The sequence below is a fragment of the Blennius ocellaris genome (genome assembly GCF_963422515.1).
Source record: "Blennius ocellaris genome assembly, chromosome: 7".
Classification (NCBI taxonomy): domain Eukaryota; kingdom Metazoa; phylum Chordata; class Actinopteri; order Blenniiformes; family Blenniidae; genus Blennius; species Blennius ocellaris.
In genome coordinates, this window is record NC_137656.1 from 9,544,389 (window position 1) to 9,562,391 (window position 18,003).

The 18,003-nt window shown below is 42.0% G+C and overlaps 1 protein-coding gene across 2 annotated transcripts; it reads right to left on the reverse strand.

The window, feature by feature from the left end:
* Positions 1-245: 245 nt before the first annotated feature.
* rassf2b (Ras association domain family member 2b) lies at positions 246-13,846 on the reverse strand. 2 transcript variants are annotated; one of them, XR_013936703.1, is made up of 11 exons: positions 13,789-13,846; positions 7,222-7,295; positions 6,229-6,304; positions 5,869-6,020; positions 5,165-5,280; positions 4,346-4,488; positions 4,062-4,215; positions 2,665-2,786; positions 2,448-2,545; positions 2,177-2,305; positions 246-2,117 (listed from the first exon to the last, which is right to left on the reverse strand). XR_013936703.1 is itself a non-coding variant. In XM_080499667.1 (10 exons), the coding sequence occupies exons 2-10, from the start codon at positions 7,272-7,274 to the stop codon at positions 2,236-2,238; spliced, it is 984 nt and encodes a 327-aa protein (XP_080355793.1). In that variant the 5' UTR covers positions 7,275-7,295; positions 13,789-13,846; the 3' UTR covers positions 2,134-2,235. The 2 variants fall into 2 exon arrangements, 1 of the variants encoding a protein (XP_080355793.1); XM_080499667.1 differs by lacking the exon at positions 246-2,117 and having other exon boundaries at positions 2,134-2,305.
* Positions 13,847-18,003: the final 4,157 nt, after the last annotated feature.

Consider the following 18,003-nt stretch of genomic DNA (forward strand, 5'->3'; position numbering starts at 1 on the left):
CCGATTGGCCGAGCTAAGTTGAGTAAGCTGCTGTCCGGCCCACATCACAACACAAATGCGTTGGGAGTGTGGCTTGACATTAGCGTTTCTAAATGTGTCTTGAAATTATTCAACACACTGAATTAACCAGAACACTTAACGAGCTTTCACCAAAGCTGACTCACGGTTCATCTCTTGAACGTTCCAGCGCCAGTCTTCCAACACCGCTCATATGAAACAGACCACAGACTTGGGAGTCAAATCTCTTTCCCCCAGACAAAAGTTTTATTAAATAACAATCATTGTATGAAACCTTTCCAAAAATTACAATTTCCACGTAGTGGCATGAGTTGGTAACACTTCATAAGTTTCCTCGTGACTTCATGAAAGACACAATACAAAAGCGGGGCGAGGTTTATGGGCTACTAAAAATAGAGCATGCACACTCCCGAGAGTCACGCACACAAACACACACACACACACACACTCACTCACACACTCCTTGCAGCTGCAGTCCATCGTGTGTTGTAAGACTTTCAATGACGGTCGGATTAAACCCGACGGCGGTAAGTACGCAGGCCGACGTATGCAAAGTGCCGTTACATGCGGCGGAAACCTGCCTGCTTTCAAATGCTCATTCATACGTTCAAGACATCCCCACCATCGAAAAGAATAATTCACAGTCTTCATGTCCGTGTTGTGCTTCTTTTTGTCATTTTTGCTTTATCGAAATGAAAAAAAAAAAAATGAAATAAGCATTTAGAAATCATTTTTTTTGTTTACACCCAGCCAACATTTTTGTCCAACATTCAAATGTCTTCTTTTTTTGTGTGTCTTTTTCAGCATTAAAACAGTAACAATGAGAAATTTGACGTTATTTTGAACCCGTTGGGAAAGTGATTACATCTCATGTCCAAACCACTAATCAGCTTTTGTCTGACCCTCCATCACTTCGCATCACCTTTTAACTGCACCTGTTATTATAACTTCACTTTGTCTTTCTAAGCCTTACATATGACACCAACTTGGCATCATGTTTTAAACTGTAATTGGACACTTTAAGGTTTTATTGACCTGGCTGCCCTTCCATTTTGGAGAAATCGACCCTTTCTTCGGGTGAAACAATTGCCTCAGCAATGCCCAATTTTTAAGTCTCAGCTTTCTCGCTTAAAGTTTGGGGGAGCAACCTGAGCTACCGTGGAGATTTCACCAGGACCATCACAAGGAATGGACGATCTTGCAGGTGCATGTTTTTGAATCGTCAGAGGAAACTCATGGAAACTCCACAAAACATGTCCTGGCTTGGGTTCAAACCCACAATCTTCTCGCTAAGAAGAAGGAACACGAACCACCGTTTGCACCATGCGGCCCCGCGCAGCACATCTGGAATGATACTTGACAAAGCCTCGCAAACAGCCCTCCTTGGTTATGTACAGAGAGAAATCAGATCTGTCGACTACACAACCCGAGCTCACAGGTTAACACGCCTATTGTTTCATTTCACATCTCAAGAAAGTGAGAAAGGATTCTACAGGAGCACAACTGTCAAATATTGGCTCATAAAATAATTTGTGCTCCAAGTTTCTGCAAAAAGCCAAACATTCAGTCCGTTTTCTTGCAGAAAAACAAAACAACAAAAAAATTGGTCACACACAACCATCCGATTAATCACATGAACAAACATCCCTGCAGTAACCTGCTCCGCTAAAGTTAAAGATTCTGATATTGAGAAGAGTTGGACGGGTTGTTTTTGTTTTCTCCATCCAGGACGGCGGTGTGGTCGGATGTGGTTCGTTTGTGGCACTTCTTTTAAACCTATTTGATCAAAGTTTGTCTTGTGCTTGGATCAATAACCCTTTTCACAGGCACTTCACTGCAACATGACGTTTGTGCTTGATTTTTTTTTAAACAACATCCGGGGTGGGGGGGGGGGACTGAGGAAATGACATTTTGTTTTCTTTCAGGTTCAAACTGAAAAAAAAACACCTCGAAAAAGGTTGGAATCTCTCCAGAGCCGAAGAATATCCAGAGGGAAAAAAAAAAAATTGAATTGACTGGATCCAAGTGAGACACTTCCCGAGGTGGTGACTTGTTTGTGAAAACGATGGCAGAGGATCTCCAGGGAGGAGGACGGTCTCCTGAAACACAACCCCCCCCCCCCCCCCCCCTTTGCTGGTGTCAGCTGGTTATTGGTCACCAGGATGTGGCGCTCTGGGAAGGCGTGGCGTGATGGAGCGAAGCCTCGCCGGGGGCGGGTCACATACACGTCGCCCCTTCAGGAAGACAACCGAGCTGCCTCTCAATTATACAGCGCAGGTAATTATACCTGCAAAGAAAGTCAAGTGTCTCATTAAAAAAAAAAAAAAAAAGCTGCGAAGGTCATAAAATTAGTTTTGAACATCTTTGTACGTTTGAAGCATTTTGTTAAAGACTGGAAAGAAAATATTGCAACAAGTCAGTTCAAATACCTTCTTTTCAGCTTCTGCACTTCTCGGTCCTCCTCCTCCTTCAGCTTGGTGATGAAACTCTGGAGGACGGGCATCTCAAACTTAATGTACTGCGCCACCTGGTGGGAGCGAGTGACAATTCTCAGGACAGAACTGAACGGAGTATAAAAAGACAAAGGAGGCGCTGTCTCGTTTTTTTTCTCTGCAGTTCCACTTCAGGATGAACGGCTTCACTCACGTCATATGTGACTTCTTCTCCCAGGTCCTCTTCCATGAGGAAAACTTTGCAGACCTGCTCACACGGGCCCTGCATCACCCGGAGCACCAGAGGATAGTCGGTCCGCTTCAGTTTCACGCGCTCTAGAAACACCAACGCAGACGCACACAACGGTGAGAGGAAACGCCTTTACCACGTCCGTGTGTGTGGAAACTCAGTTTACTTGCAGATTCTGTTAAGAGTTTGCACGAAGCTGCTATAGATCAGGTCTCTCATGCTTCAACACGGATACTTGCAATGAAGTCGAAAACAAAATCACCTTCATCGCCTGGATGACTTCGTGGAAAAAGTCGCTCGAGAAACACAATTCATCTTTTGACTACATTTAACTCCTTAATGTGATGGAACAATATTGGGTTGACTTTATACTTACGCACGTTTTATTCAAACAACTTTAGCCACTTTCAGAGCTTATGAAAAAAAAAAAAAAAAAAACTTCATCGGGGCTCATCATTCATATGCATCCAAGCCAACACTAAACCTTAGAGGTGAGAAAAATAATACCTACACATCAAACTGTAGGTGCTTGTGTTCAACATCACAGCTTAATGCGAGTGGAATCTGAGTGCAGATACTCGCCAGACAGTGAAAGTACCACCGGTTGAGTCTACTTTTAACAACGTTCCAGCAACAAAACATCGGGGAAAAACACCTTATTAAAGCACAACTGTGTGGCTTTACTGCAATTTAACATTTGATTAAGCACTAAAATTCTGTGTAATTCATCTCTGGTAGGTAGAAATGCTTTAAGATCACAATGTTGCTTTAATCGTTTGCAAAATGTTTTTTTTTTATTTTTATTGATTAAAGCCAACTCATTTATTTGTGAATGTAAAAATTAAAAAAGACATCAAAAGAATCCTAGTCATTCTTGTATAAAAGAGATAGTTACAGTTACGTCTCAAGCAGAAAAACATGAGAGATGAGGGAAGAGAAGACCTTTGTATAATTTATTACAGTGGCGAGCGTCGACCAAAAAGAACGGAAGCATGATCTGATCTTAGGCTTTTTCAGAAGTTTGGGGACAAAGGTCAACTTCCCGTCAGCCTCCCTCTCCGCCTCACAGGGAAAAGGATGCGTGTCGGGTCCTGCTTTCTGCTCGACATGGTGTTAGAAAACTCTTGTCGCGTGGTTCGTGTCGTGCGTGGAGACGGAATGAAACCAGGTAGGCTGAAATTAACGTTACCGGGATGTTCACCCTGATGTCAAAAGGTGCCCTGCAACTATCTCTACCGCTTCTCCTTGAACGCGTGTTGTGACTTCCTCAAGTCTCTGCCTGCTGGAGAAGGTCAACCTGATCTCATTTGTTTTGGGCTCAAACTCGGTGCGGCGGAGTCACAACGCTGCACAAAGCTCACCTCCGCTCGCGTGGACGACGTAGAGCGCGAAGTCGTCCGGGCTGTTTTCGATCTTGAACTTGTTGAGGAGGACCCGCAGCACCTGGGGCGTGGTCATGCAGCTGTTGATCCGGACGTTTGTGACTGAACCGTAGGCCGGGGTGAACACCGCCGTCTGACAAACACGAAACAAAAACATTCGGACGTCAACGTAAGCATCGACCACGCGGCGGTTTTCACACAAACTCAGCTGTCCTCCGTGGTTCTGTGATGCGGTGATGCACTCTGGGCCCCCCAGGTTTGACCTTGTGATTGTAGAAGTGGCCGTTGATGGAGAATCGATGGCGTCTGATTTTCCTCTGGTCGCTGGGAGACCGCCGCTGACCTCGCCGCAGGACCCCGGCGTCGCTCTTCGTCCTGAGGAGCTGAGCGGCGCTCTCGTTGTCGTCTGCCCAATCGACAGTTAGCACACAACCTCAAAAACTCGGACGTTTATCCCGTTCGTCATTTGTTATTGTTTGAGTCAAGTTATTTTAATGACCATTTATTGATGTAGAGTAGCACTTTTAGATTTTATATGTATGTGGTGACATAAATCGTAAAATATCCTAAAATATGGTGGGATTATCATTAAGAACAGCTCAAAAAAAGCTCAGGGTTCCTTTGATTTATTTTTTTAAATGCCATAAAACCATAAAAAAAAAAAAAAGACAGCATTATTACAACATGTTTCCTACGACAACTCGATGTGACGAGAAAATATTGAAATTTCCATAAAATGAGTTTATAAATCATCTTGTTCTGGTTCGATGCAAGAGACAAGTAAAGATCATAAAAATGTAAATCCATCTTTCATCATTTTCTTCTAAAAAACAAGAGAAAACATCTCAGGGAGCTTCACGACACTTGGGTTTGAAACATTTGGCCAAAATTGATACTTTTTGTTTTCAACTTGTTTCTTTTGAAATCTTGCGTAACGTTAAACTAAAATGGTTTACAATCAATCTTTTTTTTTTTTTTTGTAATATTGAAGTTTTTATTGAACTACAGGGAAAGAGTGAGACAAACAGGTAAGACGATGTTAAATGTGCCACCTATATTTCAACAGCCGCAGCGTCTCTCACCTTCCGCCTCTTCTTCAGCCACGCCGTTGTCCTCTGGTTGGCTCGGCGGCGGCGTCACTTCCACTGAGGGCGGGCTGTGCTGCGTCGTCTGTTGACCGTCTGTGCTGTTGGGGGACCTTTAGAATGGGAAATACGAGACAGTAAATGATAAGAAGAAGAAGTAGTTCGGTATTTTTTTTTAATAATTACATTTAAGTCACATCTGCTTTGGTTTGATTCAACTAATGACAGCTGTTCCTCTTTCTATGCTTCAAGCAGGTCGTCAGCAGCATTTGCTTTCACATTTCAACGGATTGCATTTCTTTAATGATTCCCTTTCTTTAATGTCGAGGATGTTATCTATGAAACGTATTAAAATCTGTTCGTCAGAAGACTTTTGTTGTTGCTGAATGCTGCCATGAAGCATTTAATAATATGAATAGAATAGAATAGAATAGAGTATGAAATAGGTAGCAGGTATGAAAGATTGTGTAAGAGCTCACAAAGCAAAATCCTAAACTCAGAATGACTTGTGGTTGAAATATTCACTTTTGCGTTTTTTAATAGTAATATAATAATAATGTGCAACGTCGAAAAACCTCACTGACAATAAATCGCTTTGAAAGTGCCAAAGACCCTGAAATTTCCCATCAGATAATCTGGAGTTAATCTATATCTGCCCTCTCTGACCCCACTCAGGGGTAACTCGATCCGGGCCGACCTACCCCTGGCTGTCCAGATTGCAACCGGAGTGCCAAGACGTGGAGGAAGGAGGCGGTCGGATTCGCTCGTGGTCGTCCTGCATCTGGAGCCTGATTGGTCGCCGCAGGCCCCAAAAGATATTCAACAGACCCTCGACAATCAGCTCCTCCTCTTCCTGTTGGGAGACGGCAGCCACGATCAATGCACATATAGAAATACACACAATCAAGCATTAACTCCTTTGGACTAGAGCCCATAATGTTGACCGCAGACGACCGAGAGGAGACGAGACTTTTAGGCTCTTTTGCTTTAAAAAAAAAAAAAAAAAAAAAAAAGCCTCAACATGGAAATAAACACAGAGAGAGAGAAAGGTGTATACTCACTTCTCTGTGTCGCAGCTGTAGATTCTGACCATCATAATAGAGGTTGTACGTTTTAAGATGTGACAGGACTGTTGCCCTAAAGACAGAGAGGTTGAGGAATATTATCACATAAAGTAAAAGTACAAGTGTGTACATGACTACTGGCGGCTGACGCCACATGGAAGACGTGAACCGTTTTACCGGTTTCTGCTTTCATTCAAGCAAATTCATTTCAGCACATTTTGATGCATTTAAAATGTTCGTGTCAAAAGTATTTCGCCTTTATAACCCGGATTTCTTCAGTTCTCGTCAAAGTGTAATATTTCTCCTGCTGAACTGAACTGTGTGCGACAATTCTTTTACCATATCTATTTGATCTTTTGTCAGACATTGCCTATTATCTAATACAAATTAAATATTACAGCCCTACAGTTATCATTACATTCAAGTTGCACTACAGGCTTAAACATCAGTATCTTCTCATCGACTGTACATGTATATGATGTTACAACACAGCGTTCGACAGAATCATGTATTCAAACACTATTGCATGAAATAAACTAGGCACAGAAAAGTGAGGAAATTTGAGTTTAGCAAGTGTTTTTCTTTGTTGCAACAAAGCTTTTTGGAAGTAAATGTGAAAATATCAGAAAGTCTACATATTGAACTTTGCTGCTCATCCCACAAATGCAAGTGGAACCTTTTAAAAAGGAAATAAACAGAGAGACAGACAATTTATTGCAAGAAGCCTTGTTACATCAAAGAAATAATCTCCAGAAACCTTGTGTTATAATGTGTGTTTTTCCAAAACCGACATAAAATAGTGTATTTGGACGATTACTGTCTGTTTCCTAGTGCAGTGTGAGCCTTTTAACGGGCGCTGCTCCTTTTAGTAAACCCAGCGTGTTGCTCTTACTTCTTTATTTCATAATCTCTTCCTCATGTTGGCATACTAAAATAAATAAATAAATTTAAAAAAAATCGAAATATGTAAGAAAAGCTGTGACGCCTTACTTGCTGATGAACTTGTTCAGTCCAATCTGAACCCCGTCCTGTATGTCATCCATTCTCAGCGGGCATGAGACGAGCTGCGACACAAACAAGCAGCACAGAGGGTTAGTGTTAGCCCGTCTCATTCAGTCTCATGACTCCTCATGACGGCAGCGATCAGACCGGAGAAGGACCGCCTGAAGACGACAGTGACTGCAGGAAGAGGAGGAGGAGGAGGAGGAGGAGAAGCTTCACGCCATAAACAACACCGCCAGCAGATTATATCTACTTTCCTGTCAACTAACTCCCGTGTCGACACCGATAGTTAAACCACTGCGGCGTCTCCAAACTCTGAACTTGTCTGCGCTCTTCACTTCAACACCCACAGATCTTTTTCTTTTCTTTTTTTTTTTTTTTTTTTAACATGTGCACGGCCAGTCGCAGCTGTTTCAAATGGCGCTCTGCCATCAGTCTGTAGACTTTTCGCTTCCTGTTTTCTGAATGAGAGGGTGTCAGTAGTGAGGTTGGCAGGAGGGAAGGCGGACCCCCCCCGCCCCCCCGCCCCCAGACAGGTGCAGGACACATGGGCCGCCCGCTGCTCCACATTATTTCAGCTGCTTAAACATTTATCACGGAGCAGGCTCCTGACAGAACGCAGTCAAGGCCGTCATTTGTCTCGTCACACGGCGTGCTGCCGCTTTATCTCAAAACATCTGAAGAAGCAGCTGTGGTCAGCGGGGGGGGGGGGGGTGGACACGGTGAAATATCACCTTTCCATTCCTGTCAGACATTAATGCCACACTGACAATTTTTCATGTTCCAGCATGCAGCCTGGAGAAGACAAAATCATCCCTGCACTCACTTGGTGGAGATTTGTGTTTTGCGGTCAAGGCCTCTGCAGTTATTCATTGAATTGACATGAAATGAAATTTATCGCCCCCCCCCGGTGTGTTTTCTTGAACTTTCTTGATCTTTTGACTTTTCCCTGAGTTGCACCATCAGAACACATGACCTCCACGTCACAGGAGTTGACGATCAACTGGCAAAAACCAGAAGATCTTACTCAAAATCTCATTTTGCTTCATGAAGTCACCCAGTGTGTCTTAAATCACAGCAGAACATTTTCACCTGTTAGATTTCAATTTTTATCAGTTACATGAAAAAAAGACTTTGCATATTTATCTTGTATTTATCTATACTTTGTTGCATGTTCAAAAACAGACTTAGATGTTCATAGATCAACGAGACGAACATTAAATCCTGCAAAACATTAAATCATTAGCATTGCAGGTGAAATAACCGGCCGATGTAAAGCAGCTTAAAGCATCCATACGTCCCCACAGAGAAGAAAATAATCATTTTTGCCTTTTTTGCATATATATATATATATATATATATATATATATATATATATATATATATATATATATATATATATATATATATATATATATTCTAGGTACAGCTCCAGGCAACAAGTATATGTGATTTATTTCCAAATCACATTAGTATTAATAGACTTTTGAGACTTGATGATGCCATATAGAGAATATTGATGTGAAGATAAAGGAAAGATTTCCAAAACTGAACGTTTCTCCTTCAGGACCAACCCTCACGTCCAGAGATCTACACAGCATCTGCAACGTCTCAGTAAATGTGTCCATGTGAAGTGATGAACGTCCTTGAGGCAGGCAAACACCGAGTTGAATAAAGCAGCACAGCAGATAAATGGTTCGATGTAAGATTGAGATATGAACTGGTCTATATTGGAGTCAAATCACAGGTGTGACAAGAACCTACTTTTTAAGCTTCCTTTCCTGTAGACTTTCATATAAGCTTCAGTGATCAGAAATAAGCAATCAATTATTGTTTGACTGCATCAAAGCTCTTTGAGACAGTAAAGGAATGTTTCACATTCCTAAGAAAGGGTCATGTACAGTTCATATCGCACAATTTTTAGTAAGGGAATAATGTTGATTAGTTTAAACTTCCCATAAAATCCCTTTTTTATGCGCTCATATCACAAAATGTCACAGTGCAGAGCGAAACAAAATCACCTGCAGAGAACATTTAAAAAATAAATAAAAGTGTCATGAGACTTTCTTACCGCGGTAACAGCGGAGCGATGTTGCGTCAATACAAAGAGGGAGCAGCGACAGGTTCACGTGTACAGTCGGGTAATAGTAACCGTGTTGCTCAGGGGTCCTTTACAAACGGCCCACGAGGGTCTTTTCCTGCGTGTGTGACAGCGAGGAGGCGAGGAAGAGTGTGGAGGGGGGGTGTTTTAAAGGAAGTGCTCCCCTTCCGCTATATCACTTCCTCCTTGACTCAAGTCAGGCACAGAGGAAACTGACAAACGGCCCTCACACAGACCGAAACTTCCTCAATTCAAGTGCCACGGAAGAACTAGCACGCCTTTCAAAAAGTGAGTCAACACACACACACACACACACACACACACACACACACACACACACACACACACACACACACACACACACACACACACACACACACACACACACACACACACACACACACACACACACACACACACACACACACACACACACACACACACACACACACACACACACACACACACACACACGAGAGCTGGAGTTGGAAAACTGATAAGACCTGCCTCACTTCATCATCCAACAGTGGGAGCAGACACAAACAGCTCAGCGTAAACAAAAGATACAAGCTGCTTCACGCACGCTGCCGCCAGATACCGGCGCAGCTGTCAATCTCTGACACAAATGTGTTGGGGTTATTGTGGACAGATTAAATATTAAACGCCAATCGGCCCAGCCCCATGCCAAGGCCTATCAATATTTCAGCGAGTCTATTAGCCCCGTCGAGCAAGTCCAACGCTCATCATTGACCTTCCAATGGAAATCATTAGTCTTTAATATGGTGGTGAAAAGCGGCTGCGCTCGACGACTCGTCAAGAGATGACGCCGGAGCGGACTGAGAAGGACGGCCGACCGCCGAGTCGAAACAAAGGCTCCAATAGGACGTCACGTCAAAAAAAGTCAACGTGGACGTCAAGTCAAAGCACTTGTCATGCGTTAACGGAATTGTCCCTTCCTCTTTTTTCTACCTCAGGCTCTGGAGAGAAAAAAAATATAATCTAATCAGACAAATTAACCTTTAAAATTTGCTGCCAAGTGTCATGAAAAGCACGTCATTCTGTTTAATGCAAGGTCATTTAAAGAAAAGTAATGACAATGCTTTGCTTTTTTTTCTTTGCTGTGAGGAACGCGATATATTTATGTCAGGCTGGACACCTGGAATCACGACAGGACAATATTACTTTGACCTCCAGTGCCACTGTAAGAAACCTGGGAGTTATTTTTGACCAGGACTTGATTAATCCACACATTTGTTACATCCAGAGTAGACTATTGGAACTCTTTATTATCAGGCTGTCAAAATAACTGCTTAAGAAACCTACGATTGAATAGACTAGACGAGAATGCCTTTTATTGTCATTATACAAACATCGTAGAACGACGTTGGAGGTTCTCCTGCATGCAGTGCAAGGATCAGCAACACGCCTAAAAGTATAAATAATAATAATAAAAAAACTTAAGATGGGTTTAACATCTTGCACATAGTAAAGCGTATTGCACAATATGCAATCACACAGTCTCTATCTGATGAACTGAACGGAGAATCTCCACTTCCTGACCCAAACCAGGGTTTGAATGGCTCGCCAACAATTTCTCTGTTTCTCTCCTCCTATCCTCGAACTCAGCAGCCTGCAACCTGTGGCTCTTTGGCCCTTTTGTATTTGCTCTCTGAACGTTTCACAAAATTACACCAGAATAAAAAATGTTATCTTGTTTTTGTCATCTTCAAGAGGATTTTTTACTTTTGACAAGAAAAGGGCACAAGTAAAATTATATCTAGTTTATTTCTGCTCTCCTTTAAAAAAATGTTTATTTGCAGCAGCTTAAAAATAGAATTATATCTGAAAATATCCACCAGTTTATGGGTTGAAGATGGCAGCCAGAAACATACAAAAGTTCCCAGAAATATATATATATATATAAAAAAAAAAAGCACAGCAACAGAGAGCAACAACAGTGCTCCATTGAAAAGGTCAGCGGCACAATGATCACAGCTGAAGTTCGCTAAAGTGACTGAGCCAAAGAAAAGGCCCAGGCAAGATTTTATTTTGTCATGCAAATGAAGCAGGGAGCGAATTAATGAAGTGCAGTTTAAAGACTTTCACTCCCGAGAGGGTCTGTTTATTTCAACATAAAGATTCACAGGTTCAAACAATAAGAGGCACTTCTAAAACAAACAGCCGAATTTTACATGATAGTCTACAAATGAGCAAATATAATATGTGCAATCCATACGAGGAAACTGCAAATTTGCCACGAAATCAATGTCCGTGACCTTTCGCCTCTAACACAACTCAACCACTAAACACTGTCGCTTTAAAATACGACTTTACTGTTACGATGCTGCTGAACTATATGTGATCACAGCCGGGAGAAATCTGAATTAAACATGGACGTCAACAACGCTGGATTTGTGAATTGTTCATATCGTTCCACATGTCATCTTCCGCGCTTGATTAAAGGTTATTAAACTGCGCACCCTGCATCAACGAGCGACTAAATAATTCAAATGTCACGTCTTTCATCACCAGCACACAGTCTCTCTCTCTCTCTGGATATTATTTGTACGACGCTGCAGCCGAACGCCTCGTATAAACACAGACGTGCTGACCCCGACCCGTTCCAGGTCACACCGCTGCTCTCTGACGGGACCTCGGTCCAAATGGAGACGTCACCGACTGCCCGAGTTCCCCCCGGGGGCCTCGTTACGTCAGCCGATACTCCGTCTCCCTCCATCTTCATATCGTTGTGCCTCTTTTTTTGTTTTGCCTTCGTTTAGTTCGGACCACGTCACGGTGTTTATCAGTGGCATTCATATTGTTCCATATGGAACCTGGAAAACTCTTCTCTCTATGCTGTTTTGGGTTTTTTCTTCCTCCCTACTCTGCTTTCTCCTCACATCTTCTTCACCCCCCCTTTGTGAAAGACTATTCGCTAGACAGCAAGCTATTAAAACCACAACTTCCTGCCTTCTCTCTCTCTCTCCCTCTTTCATGGATACACACACACATGCGTTGTTTTCTGTCTCCTTGGCCCGTTGAGTCTGAACCTCTTCTTTCAACGACACCATCAAAGAATAGCCCCAAACATCCACATCCTCCTCCTCCTCCTCCAAACCCACCGACACCGCGGCCCCTGCCTCCAACATTACCACCGCTCTGCCTCGCTATTGTCACTATTGTCATAGCAACACAGAAAACATCTGAGCTCCAGCAAACTAGAAACACAGAGCCAAAAATAGTGCGCGAGTGTGTTTTCTCTCTGCTGCTTCTTGTGAGGCCCGACGTGGCTGTCAAAGACGCTTTGCAAGTCCGACTGCAAAAATATATGGCTTCCAGATCGTCCAGATCAATCGAAGCTTTATTTGTCATCATTGTGAGCCCCCCCCCCCCCCGAGCAGGACCCTTGACCCCCCCCCCCACACCGCACTGTGGCAGCACACTGCTCCTATATGGTTCGGGTTCACTATGAATAGGATGGCCTGCTTTGCAGAGAGGGAATTTTCCTACGGAAATCAATAAAACATTTATTTCTTCTTTGACAAATAATAGGAGTTAGTTTTGCATTAGAATGACGTTTTCGGGTTCTCCTGCAGCGTCTTGATGTCGTCCAGGAAGAGTTTCTCCTTCATCAATTTCTTGGTGCTATAAAAACATGAATTTGAAGCAAAATGGTGATTCTAAAAAAAAAAAAAAAAAATCATCCCAGGATGCGAGTGTGACTGTCTCACTTTGTCTTGCCCTGTGATGGACCGGCAGCCTACTTTCACCCATTGTCAGCTGGGTCCCCCCCCCAGACCCTGGTTTGGATGAATCTATGCAGATTCATGACGCAACCTGAAAATCAACTGCAGCTGAACAGTTGTTAAAAAGTTAGTCATGGAAAATGGAGCTGGAGGTGTGATTTATTTCAGGCCTGCTAATATCCAACCAGCCCTTTGAAACCTGAGTTATTAGCCAGAAATCAGGCACTTTTACTATTTTTTTTGGCAGCGCCTGTGTCTGGTGTGCCTTCTGAGTGCTGGGAGGAATTTTAACTATTGTCTGTTATGTAACCTGCTTTACTAATACATGGCTGTGTGTGCTCTCTCTCTCTGGTCGAGACCACATGTGGAGAAACAGGCAGTTGAGGGCATTTTCCGCTCCAGCTGAGGTTTCGGGGCATCTAATTAGCTGTGGTGTGTGAATATCATCCCTGCAGGTCAATGCAAACACTACAAACACCCTGCAGATGACATGTTTAGTCTGCGTGTCGCATTTGCTTTTTTAAAAACTACCCACCGTTTCTGGGTTTTTTGGGGGGGTTAACAGTCAAAACATTAAGATCCCGTGTTTAAACTCCACCCACCGCGTATCGCCACATCTTTCCCCCACAGACATCATCACGACCAGCGAGCCTCCGCCTGGACTCAGCCCGCTCCTGGAGACCCTCGCCCCCCCCCCCCCCGGCTCACCTTCCGCGGTTCTCCTCGGTCGTCGCTCCCCACCCCCGCCCCGGCTGCTCTCCTCCTCTTCTTCCCCGCGGCTCTCGGTCCGTTCACGGCGGAACTCCTCCGCTCCGGTTCGCTCCTTCTTCCAGACGGTGGAAACAATCCGCGTGCAGCCGTGCATCAGCAGCAGCAGCAGCAGGGGGAGGAGGAGGAGAGTCCGCGCGAGGGGTCCATCTGTTGTGACGAGGCTCGCTGCACGGCGGCGGCGGCGGCGGCGTCGCGCGGGGGCCTCAGCCGGGAGCCAATCAGAGAGCGAGCCTTTGTTCGCGCCGCGTGCTGAGTGAATGAAAGCACGACAACAATAGGGCAGACGTGCACGCGCACGACACCACTCATTGTACTTTATTTATCTGTAAGATGGAAAATGTGAATAAAGGTGAAGGAAGTTCAAAGACACGTGGAAAAAAAAGTCCGTCCCCATCTTTTAACTTCACAGCACGTTCATTATTTACATCTGTGAAAGAAAAGAAAAAATAAAGAAAGGAAGCTTTATTGATCCCCTGAAAGAAATTATTCCGTGTTATTAACCTTTCCGCCAGGCTTATCGACTGAACAGCATGAACTGATGAAGTCACTCAGATGAGGAGGTGACACCTTCCAAGAATACAGTCTTTATTCTGACTTTATTCAATTGGCTCTGATGTGCCTCCACAGTGGTTATCACAACGAGAATGTTGTGGGTCCCGATCGGGCCTTTCTGTGTGGAGTTTGCATGTTCTCCCCGTGGGTTCCTGTGTTTCCTCTCCGATTTCCTCACAGTCATACACTTAAGGTTAATTGGAGACTTTAAATTGCCCCTAGGTGTGAATGTGAGTGTGTGGGTTGTGTGTCTCTCTGAGTCCTTGCCCTGTGATGTACCAGCGACCTGTCCAGCTTGTACACTGCCCAGGACCATAGGATAAAGCAGTGTAGAAGATGGATCTGTACGGCAAATGGATGAATGAAAACACGTATTTTAAGTTCACACACTAGTAGCAGTGGACTGTCACTGGGGTCAAACAGTCTTTCCCGGGGAGGAGAACCAGAGTACCTTTTCAGCAGTGAGATACAAACCTCCAAACTTCTAAACTCAAGCTTGCATGTCCAACCTTCATGTCAGCAACTAGACACCAGTTGTTGAATAATTTATTACAAAAATATTGTACAATTATATATGCAATTCATTGCTAACACACAAGTCACACCGTATTATAGATTTTGTTGTTACATTTCTTAATATGCTCAACATGAAACCAAATGCTATTAAAAATATATATATTAAAGTTCAAAAAGAAGAAAAATCTAAATTTGATAAACATTTAACTATTTACAGTGAAACGACGACAATAAACTTTGAGAACCATAAAATAAAATATAATGTAAGAAACAGGAAGGAACAAACTGTCTCTGTGACCATTTGTTTTTCTAATTCCACATTAAACACATTCTGTTTCATTCTGTGCCCTTTGGCACAAAACTATCTCATTGAGTGATTTTTGTTTAATTACTAATCTTGGTTACGGCATGAATTTGGTCATATGTGTGGTCCTGATGGCCACCGAGCCTGAGCAGGTGATTGTTGACTTCAGGAGAACCAGAGGAGCAGATTTGTGTGGCACATTAAAAAAAAAAAAAAAAAATCGGCACTCTGCTTCATCACTTCACAACCCAGAACTGGATCGGAGATGAATGGAAGGACGGATGACAGATTTGGGTCATTTCAGTTGTTGGCTGGGACGAGAAGTAGGCTGGCGAACAGAACTGTCTCTTGTTTAAAAATGTATTTCACTTCTCCTGTATTTTCGTGGAAATTAGTATTTTTCAGGTTTTAAATGAGAATTTAACCTTTTGATTCAACTGACTTCTGAACTTTAGCTCATTCTGTAGAAACAAGGTTTTGCCCAGAGAGACGCCGTTGTTGGTTTTTGCTCACAATAGAGCAGACCTCCGATACGCTCCTTTTTTGTAATTTGCATGAAAAATAATCACAGACAATGGTTTATGGGAGTGTAGAGTCCAGCAGTGGGCTACAATGCAGAGTCATGACTGCTTGTATCTCATACAAACATTACATTGTGACATTTACAAGATGGAATCCATTTTTTCTTTTTTTAACACATTTTTCCACAATATTTTCACTTTATTTTCCAATTTTTTTTTACTCCTGATCAACTCTGCCTCTTTAAAATACTCGTTATATTCACTCACTAATTTGGTGCAGCAAATGTGTCCCATTTTTTTTGTACATAAATCGTCAGACTTTCACCAGATTTAACCTTTAAGTAACTTAAAGGAGATATGATTAAAGAAATAAATCGGTTATTAAATTGATTCGCCTCTCCAGGGTGTGACCTTTACTTTAAAATTTTATTTTATAATTGAAAACGGAACATTTTGGCATTGGTTTGACAACAATTGGATTAAAACTGACTACATTATGATGAGAATACTTTGACCTTTCCTTGACCCAATGATTTTCAAAATGTAATCAAACCATCCTTGGATAAAGACAAATCATCCCTGAACATTTCTTGCAAATCGAGTCAAGAGTTTTTGTGAAAAATTGGTAAAATACATACAAACCATTAAATAAAGACATGCGGACAAAAACATAACCTTCACCATGTTTGTTGGCGAAGGTTAAAAAAAAAAAAAAAGGGCATTTAAGACTTTTTTTAAATTGGAATGTTACGTACAATCCTCTGCTCTCTGCATAAAATCGAAGATCACAAACTAAATTTTGAGCCCATTCATCAGTTTACTTGAGAGCCATTTCTGTAAAAAAAAAAACCCCAAACAAACCAGAAAGCCAGAAACCCTCCGAAGGTTTCTACCGTTCTTTAAAACTGATCATTTGATTCCGTTTCCCCAATATTGCATTACCATTATTTTACTGAACTTGGGACTGGTTTTTAACTTTCTTACAACAATTAATGACTTTCTGAATTTAAAACGATGTTTGATTTCTGGGCCGTTTCTGTGTTGACTTTACCAGTTCATGCTTGGGTTTCCTCACAGACATCTCCTGAGAGATTCATATGAAATGAAAGGCTGTTGATGTGAATCTATGCAACACACTGACCACTCGTCTAATGTACGGTATACCACGTCTTCAACACAACCAGCTGGGACCGGCTGAAGCTCCTGCAACCCTACTTAATGAAAAGTAGTCAAGAAAATAGGCGCATTGATAGTTTGCATTTCGTTTACGTCAATAAATACACCTCAGTGAATCAAGTATGAACAGATAATCTAAAAAACTTAATTTGGATGACTTTCCAGTAATCAACCAGATAACCAATGTATTGTAAAGAAAGGTTTTGAAGAAATGATCACGTTAAAGAAGAAACTCATCAATGTGCTATTTTCTCCATTTCCCCCCACATTCATTACTCATAAATAAGTCATCAGTTTCTTGATTTTTCCATTGGCACTGATGTCAGATGACAAAAATTGACCTTTCTTTTTTTTGAGATGCCATCGGAAAACAAGAAATCACCGTCCAGTCTGGTGACACGAAAGAAGACAAAAGACTTGATTCATTCTGTAACATCTTATTAAATAGTTTTAGGAACAAAGAATAAAACAATTTGTTGCTACAATTAGTTTACACAATTTATCTTCCAGAATGTTGAGCAAACTTTCCTTCATTAAATATACATTTTTTTTTCTTCAAAAAGTTTGTTTTTACATTTATTTAAAGTCTCCCGGATTGTTCTTTGATTTATATTGTTGCTGTGTTAACTTGGATAGAAAGCAACGTTAGAGTAAAAAAATACAATATGAAAAGGTCCTAACAAACAAAACAAACAAACAAATGACTCCACCAAAGCACAGATTTAAAATAGGATCAAAATGTATTTACTTTTTAAATAACAAGTACAACAAAAGGGTGCGCTTTCCAGCATGATTTAAGATTAAACGGTATGATTAGATTTTTCTTATTTTTTTCTTACAAATATCTGCTTGCAAAAACATGAAAACAATGTATAAAAAAAAAAAAAAAAAACCCACCCAAAAGGATAAAACAATACACAGAAGTATATTCTTCAGGTGACACCCCCTTCAAAATAACTGAAAGGGATTGATGTCTTTGTGTTTCACACCTTAGGGCCACCTTTTTGAGAGCCGTATGCTGGTTAGATTGATCCGAGCGATTCAAGGCAGAAAGAACATGATTTTATTGTAACAGAACCAATT

Bases quoted from the DNA above. Each gene is read 5' to 3' on its own strand.
- rassf2b (XM_080499667.1), bottom strand. From the start codon at position 7,274: ATGGATGACATACAGGACGGGGTTCAGATTGGACTGAACAAGTTCATC. The intron at 6,305-7,221 runs GTAAGGCGTCAC...CTCTGTCTTTAG, and splicing joins CTGAACAAGTTCATCAGCAA to GGCAACAGTCCTGTCACATC. The intron at 6,021-6,228 runs GTGAGTATACAC...GTCTCCCAACAG, and splicing joins TACAGCTGCGACACAGAGAA to GAAGAGGAGGAGCTGATTGT.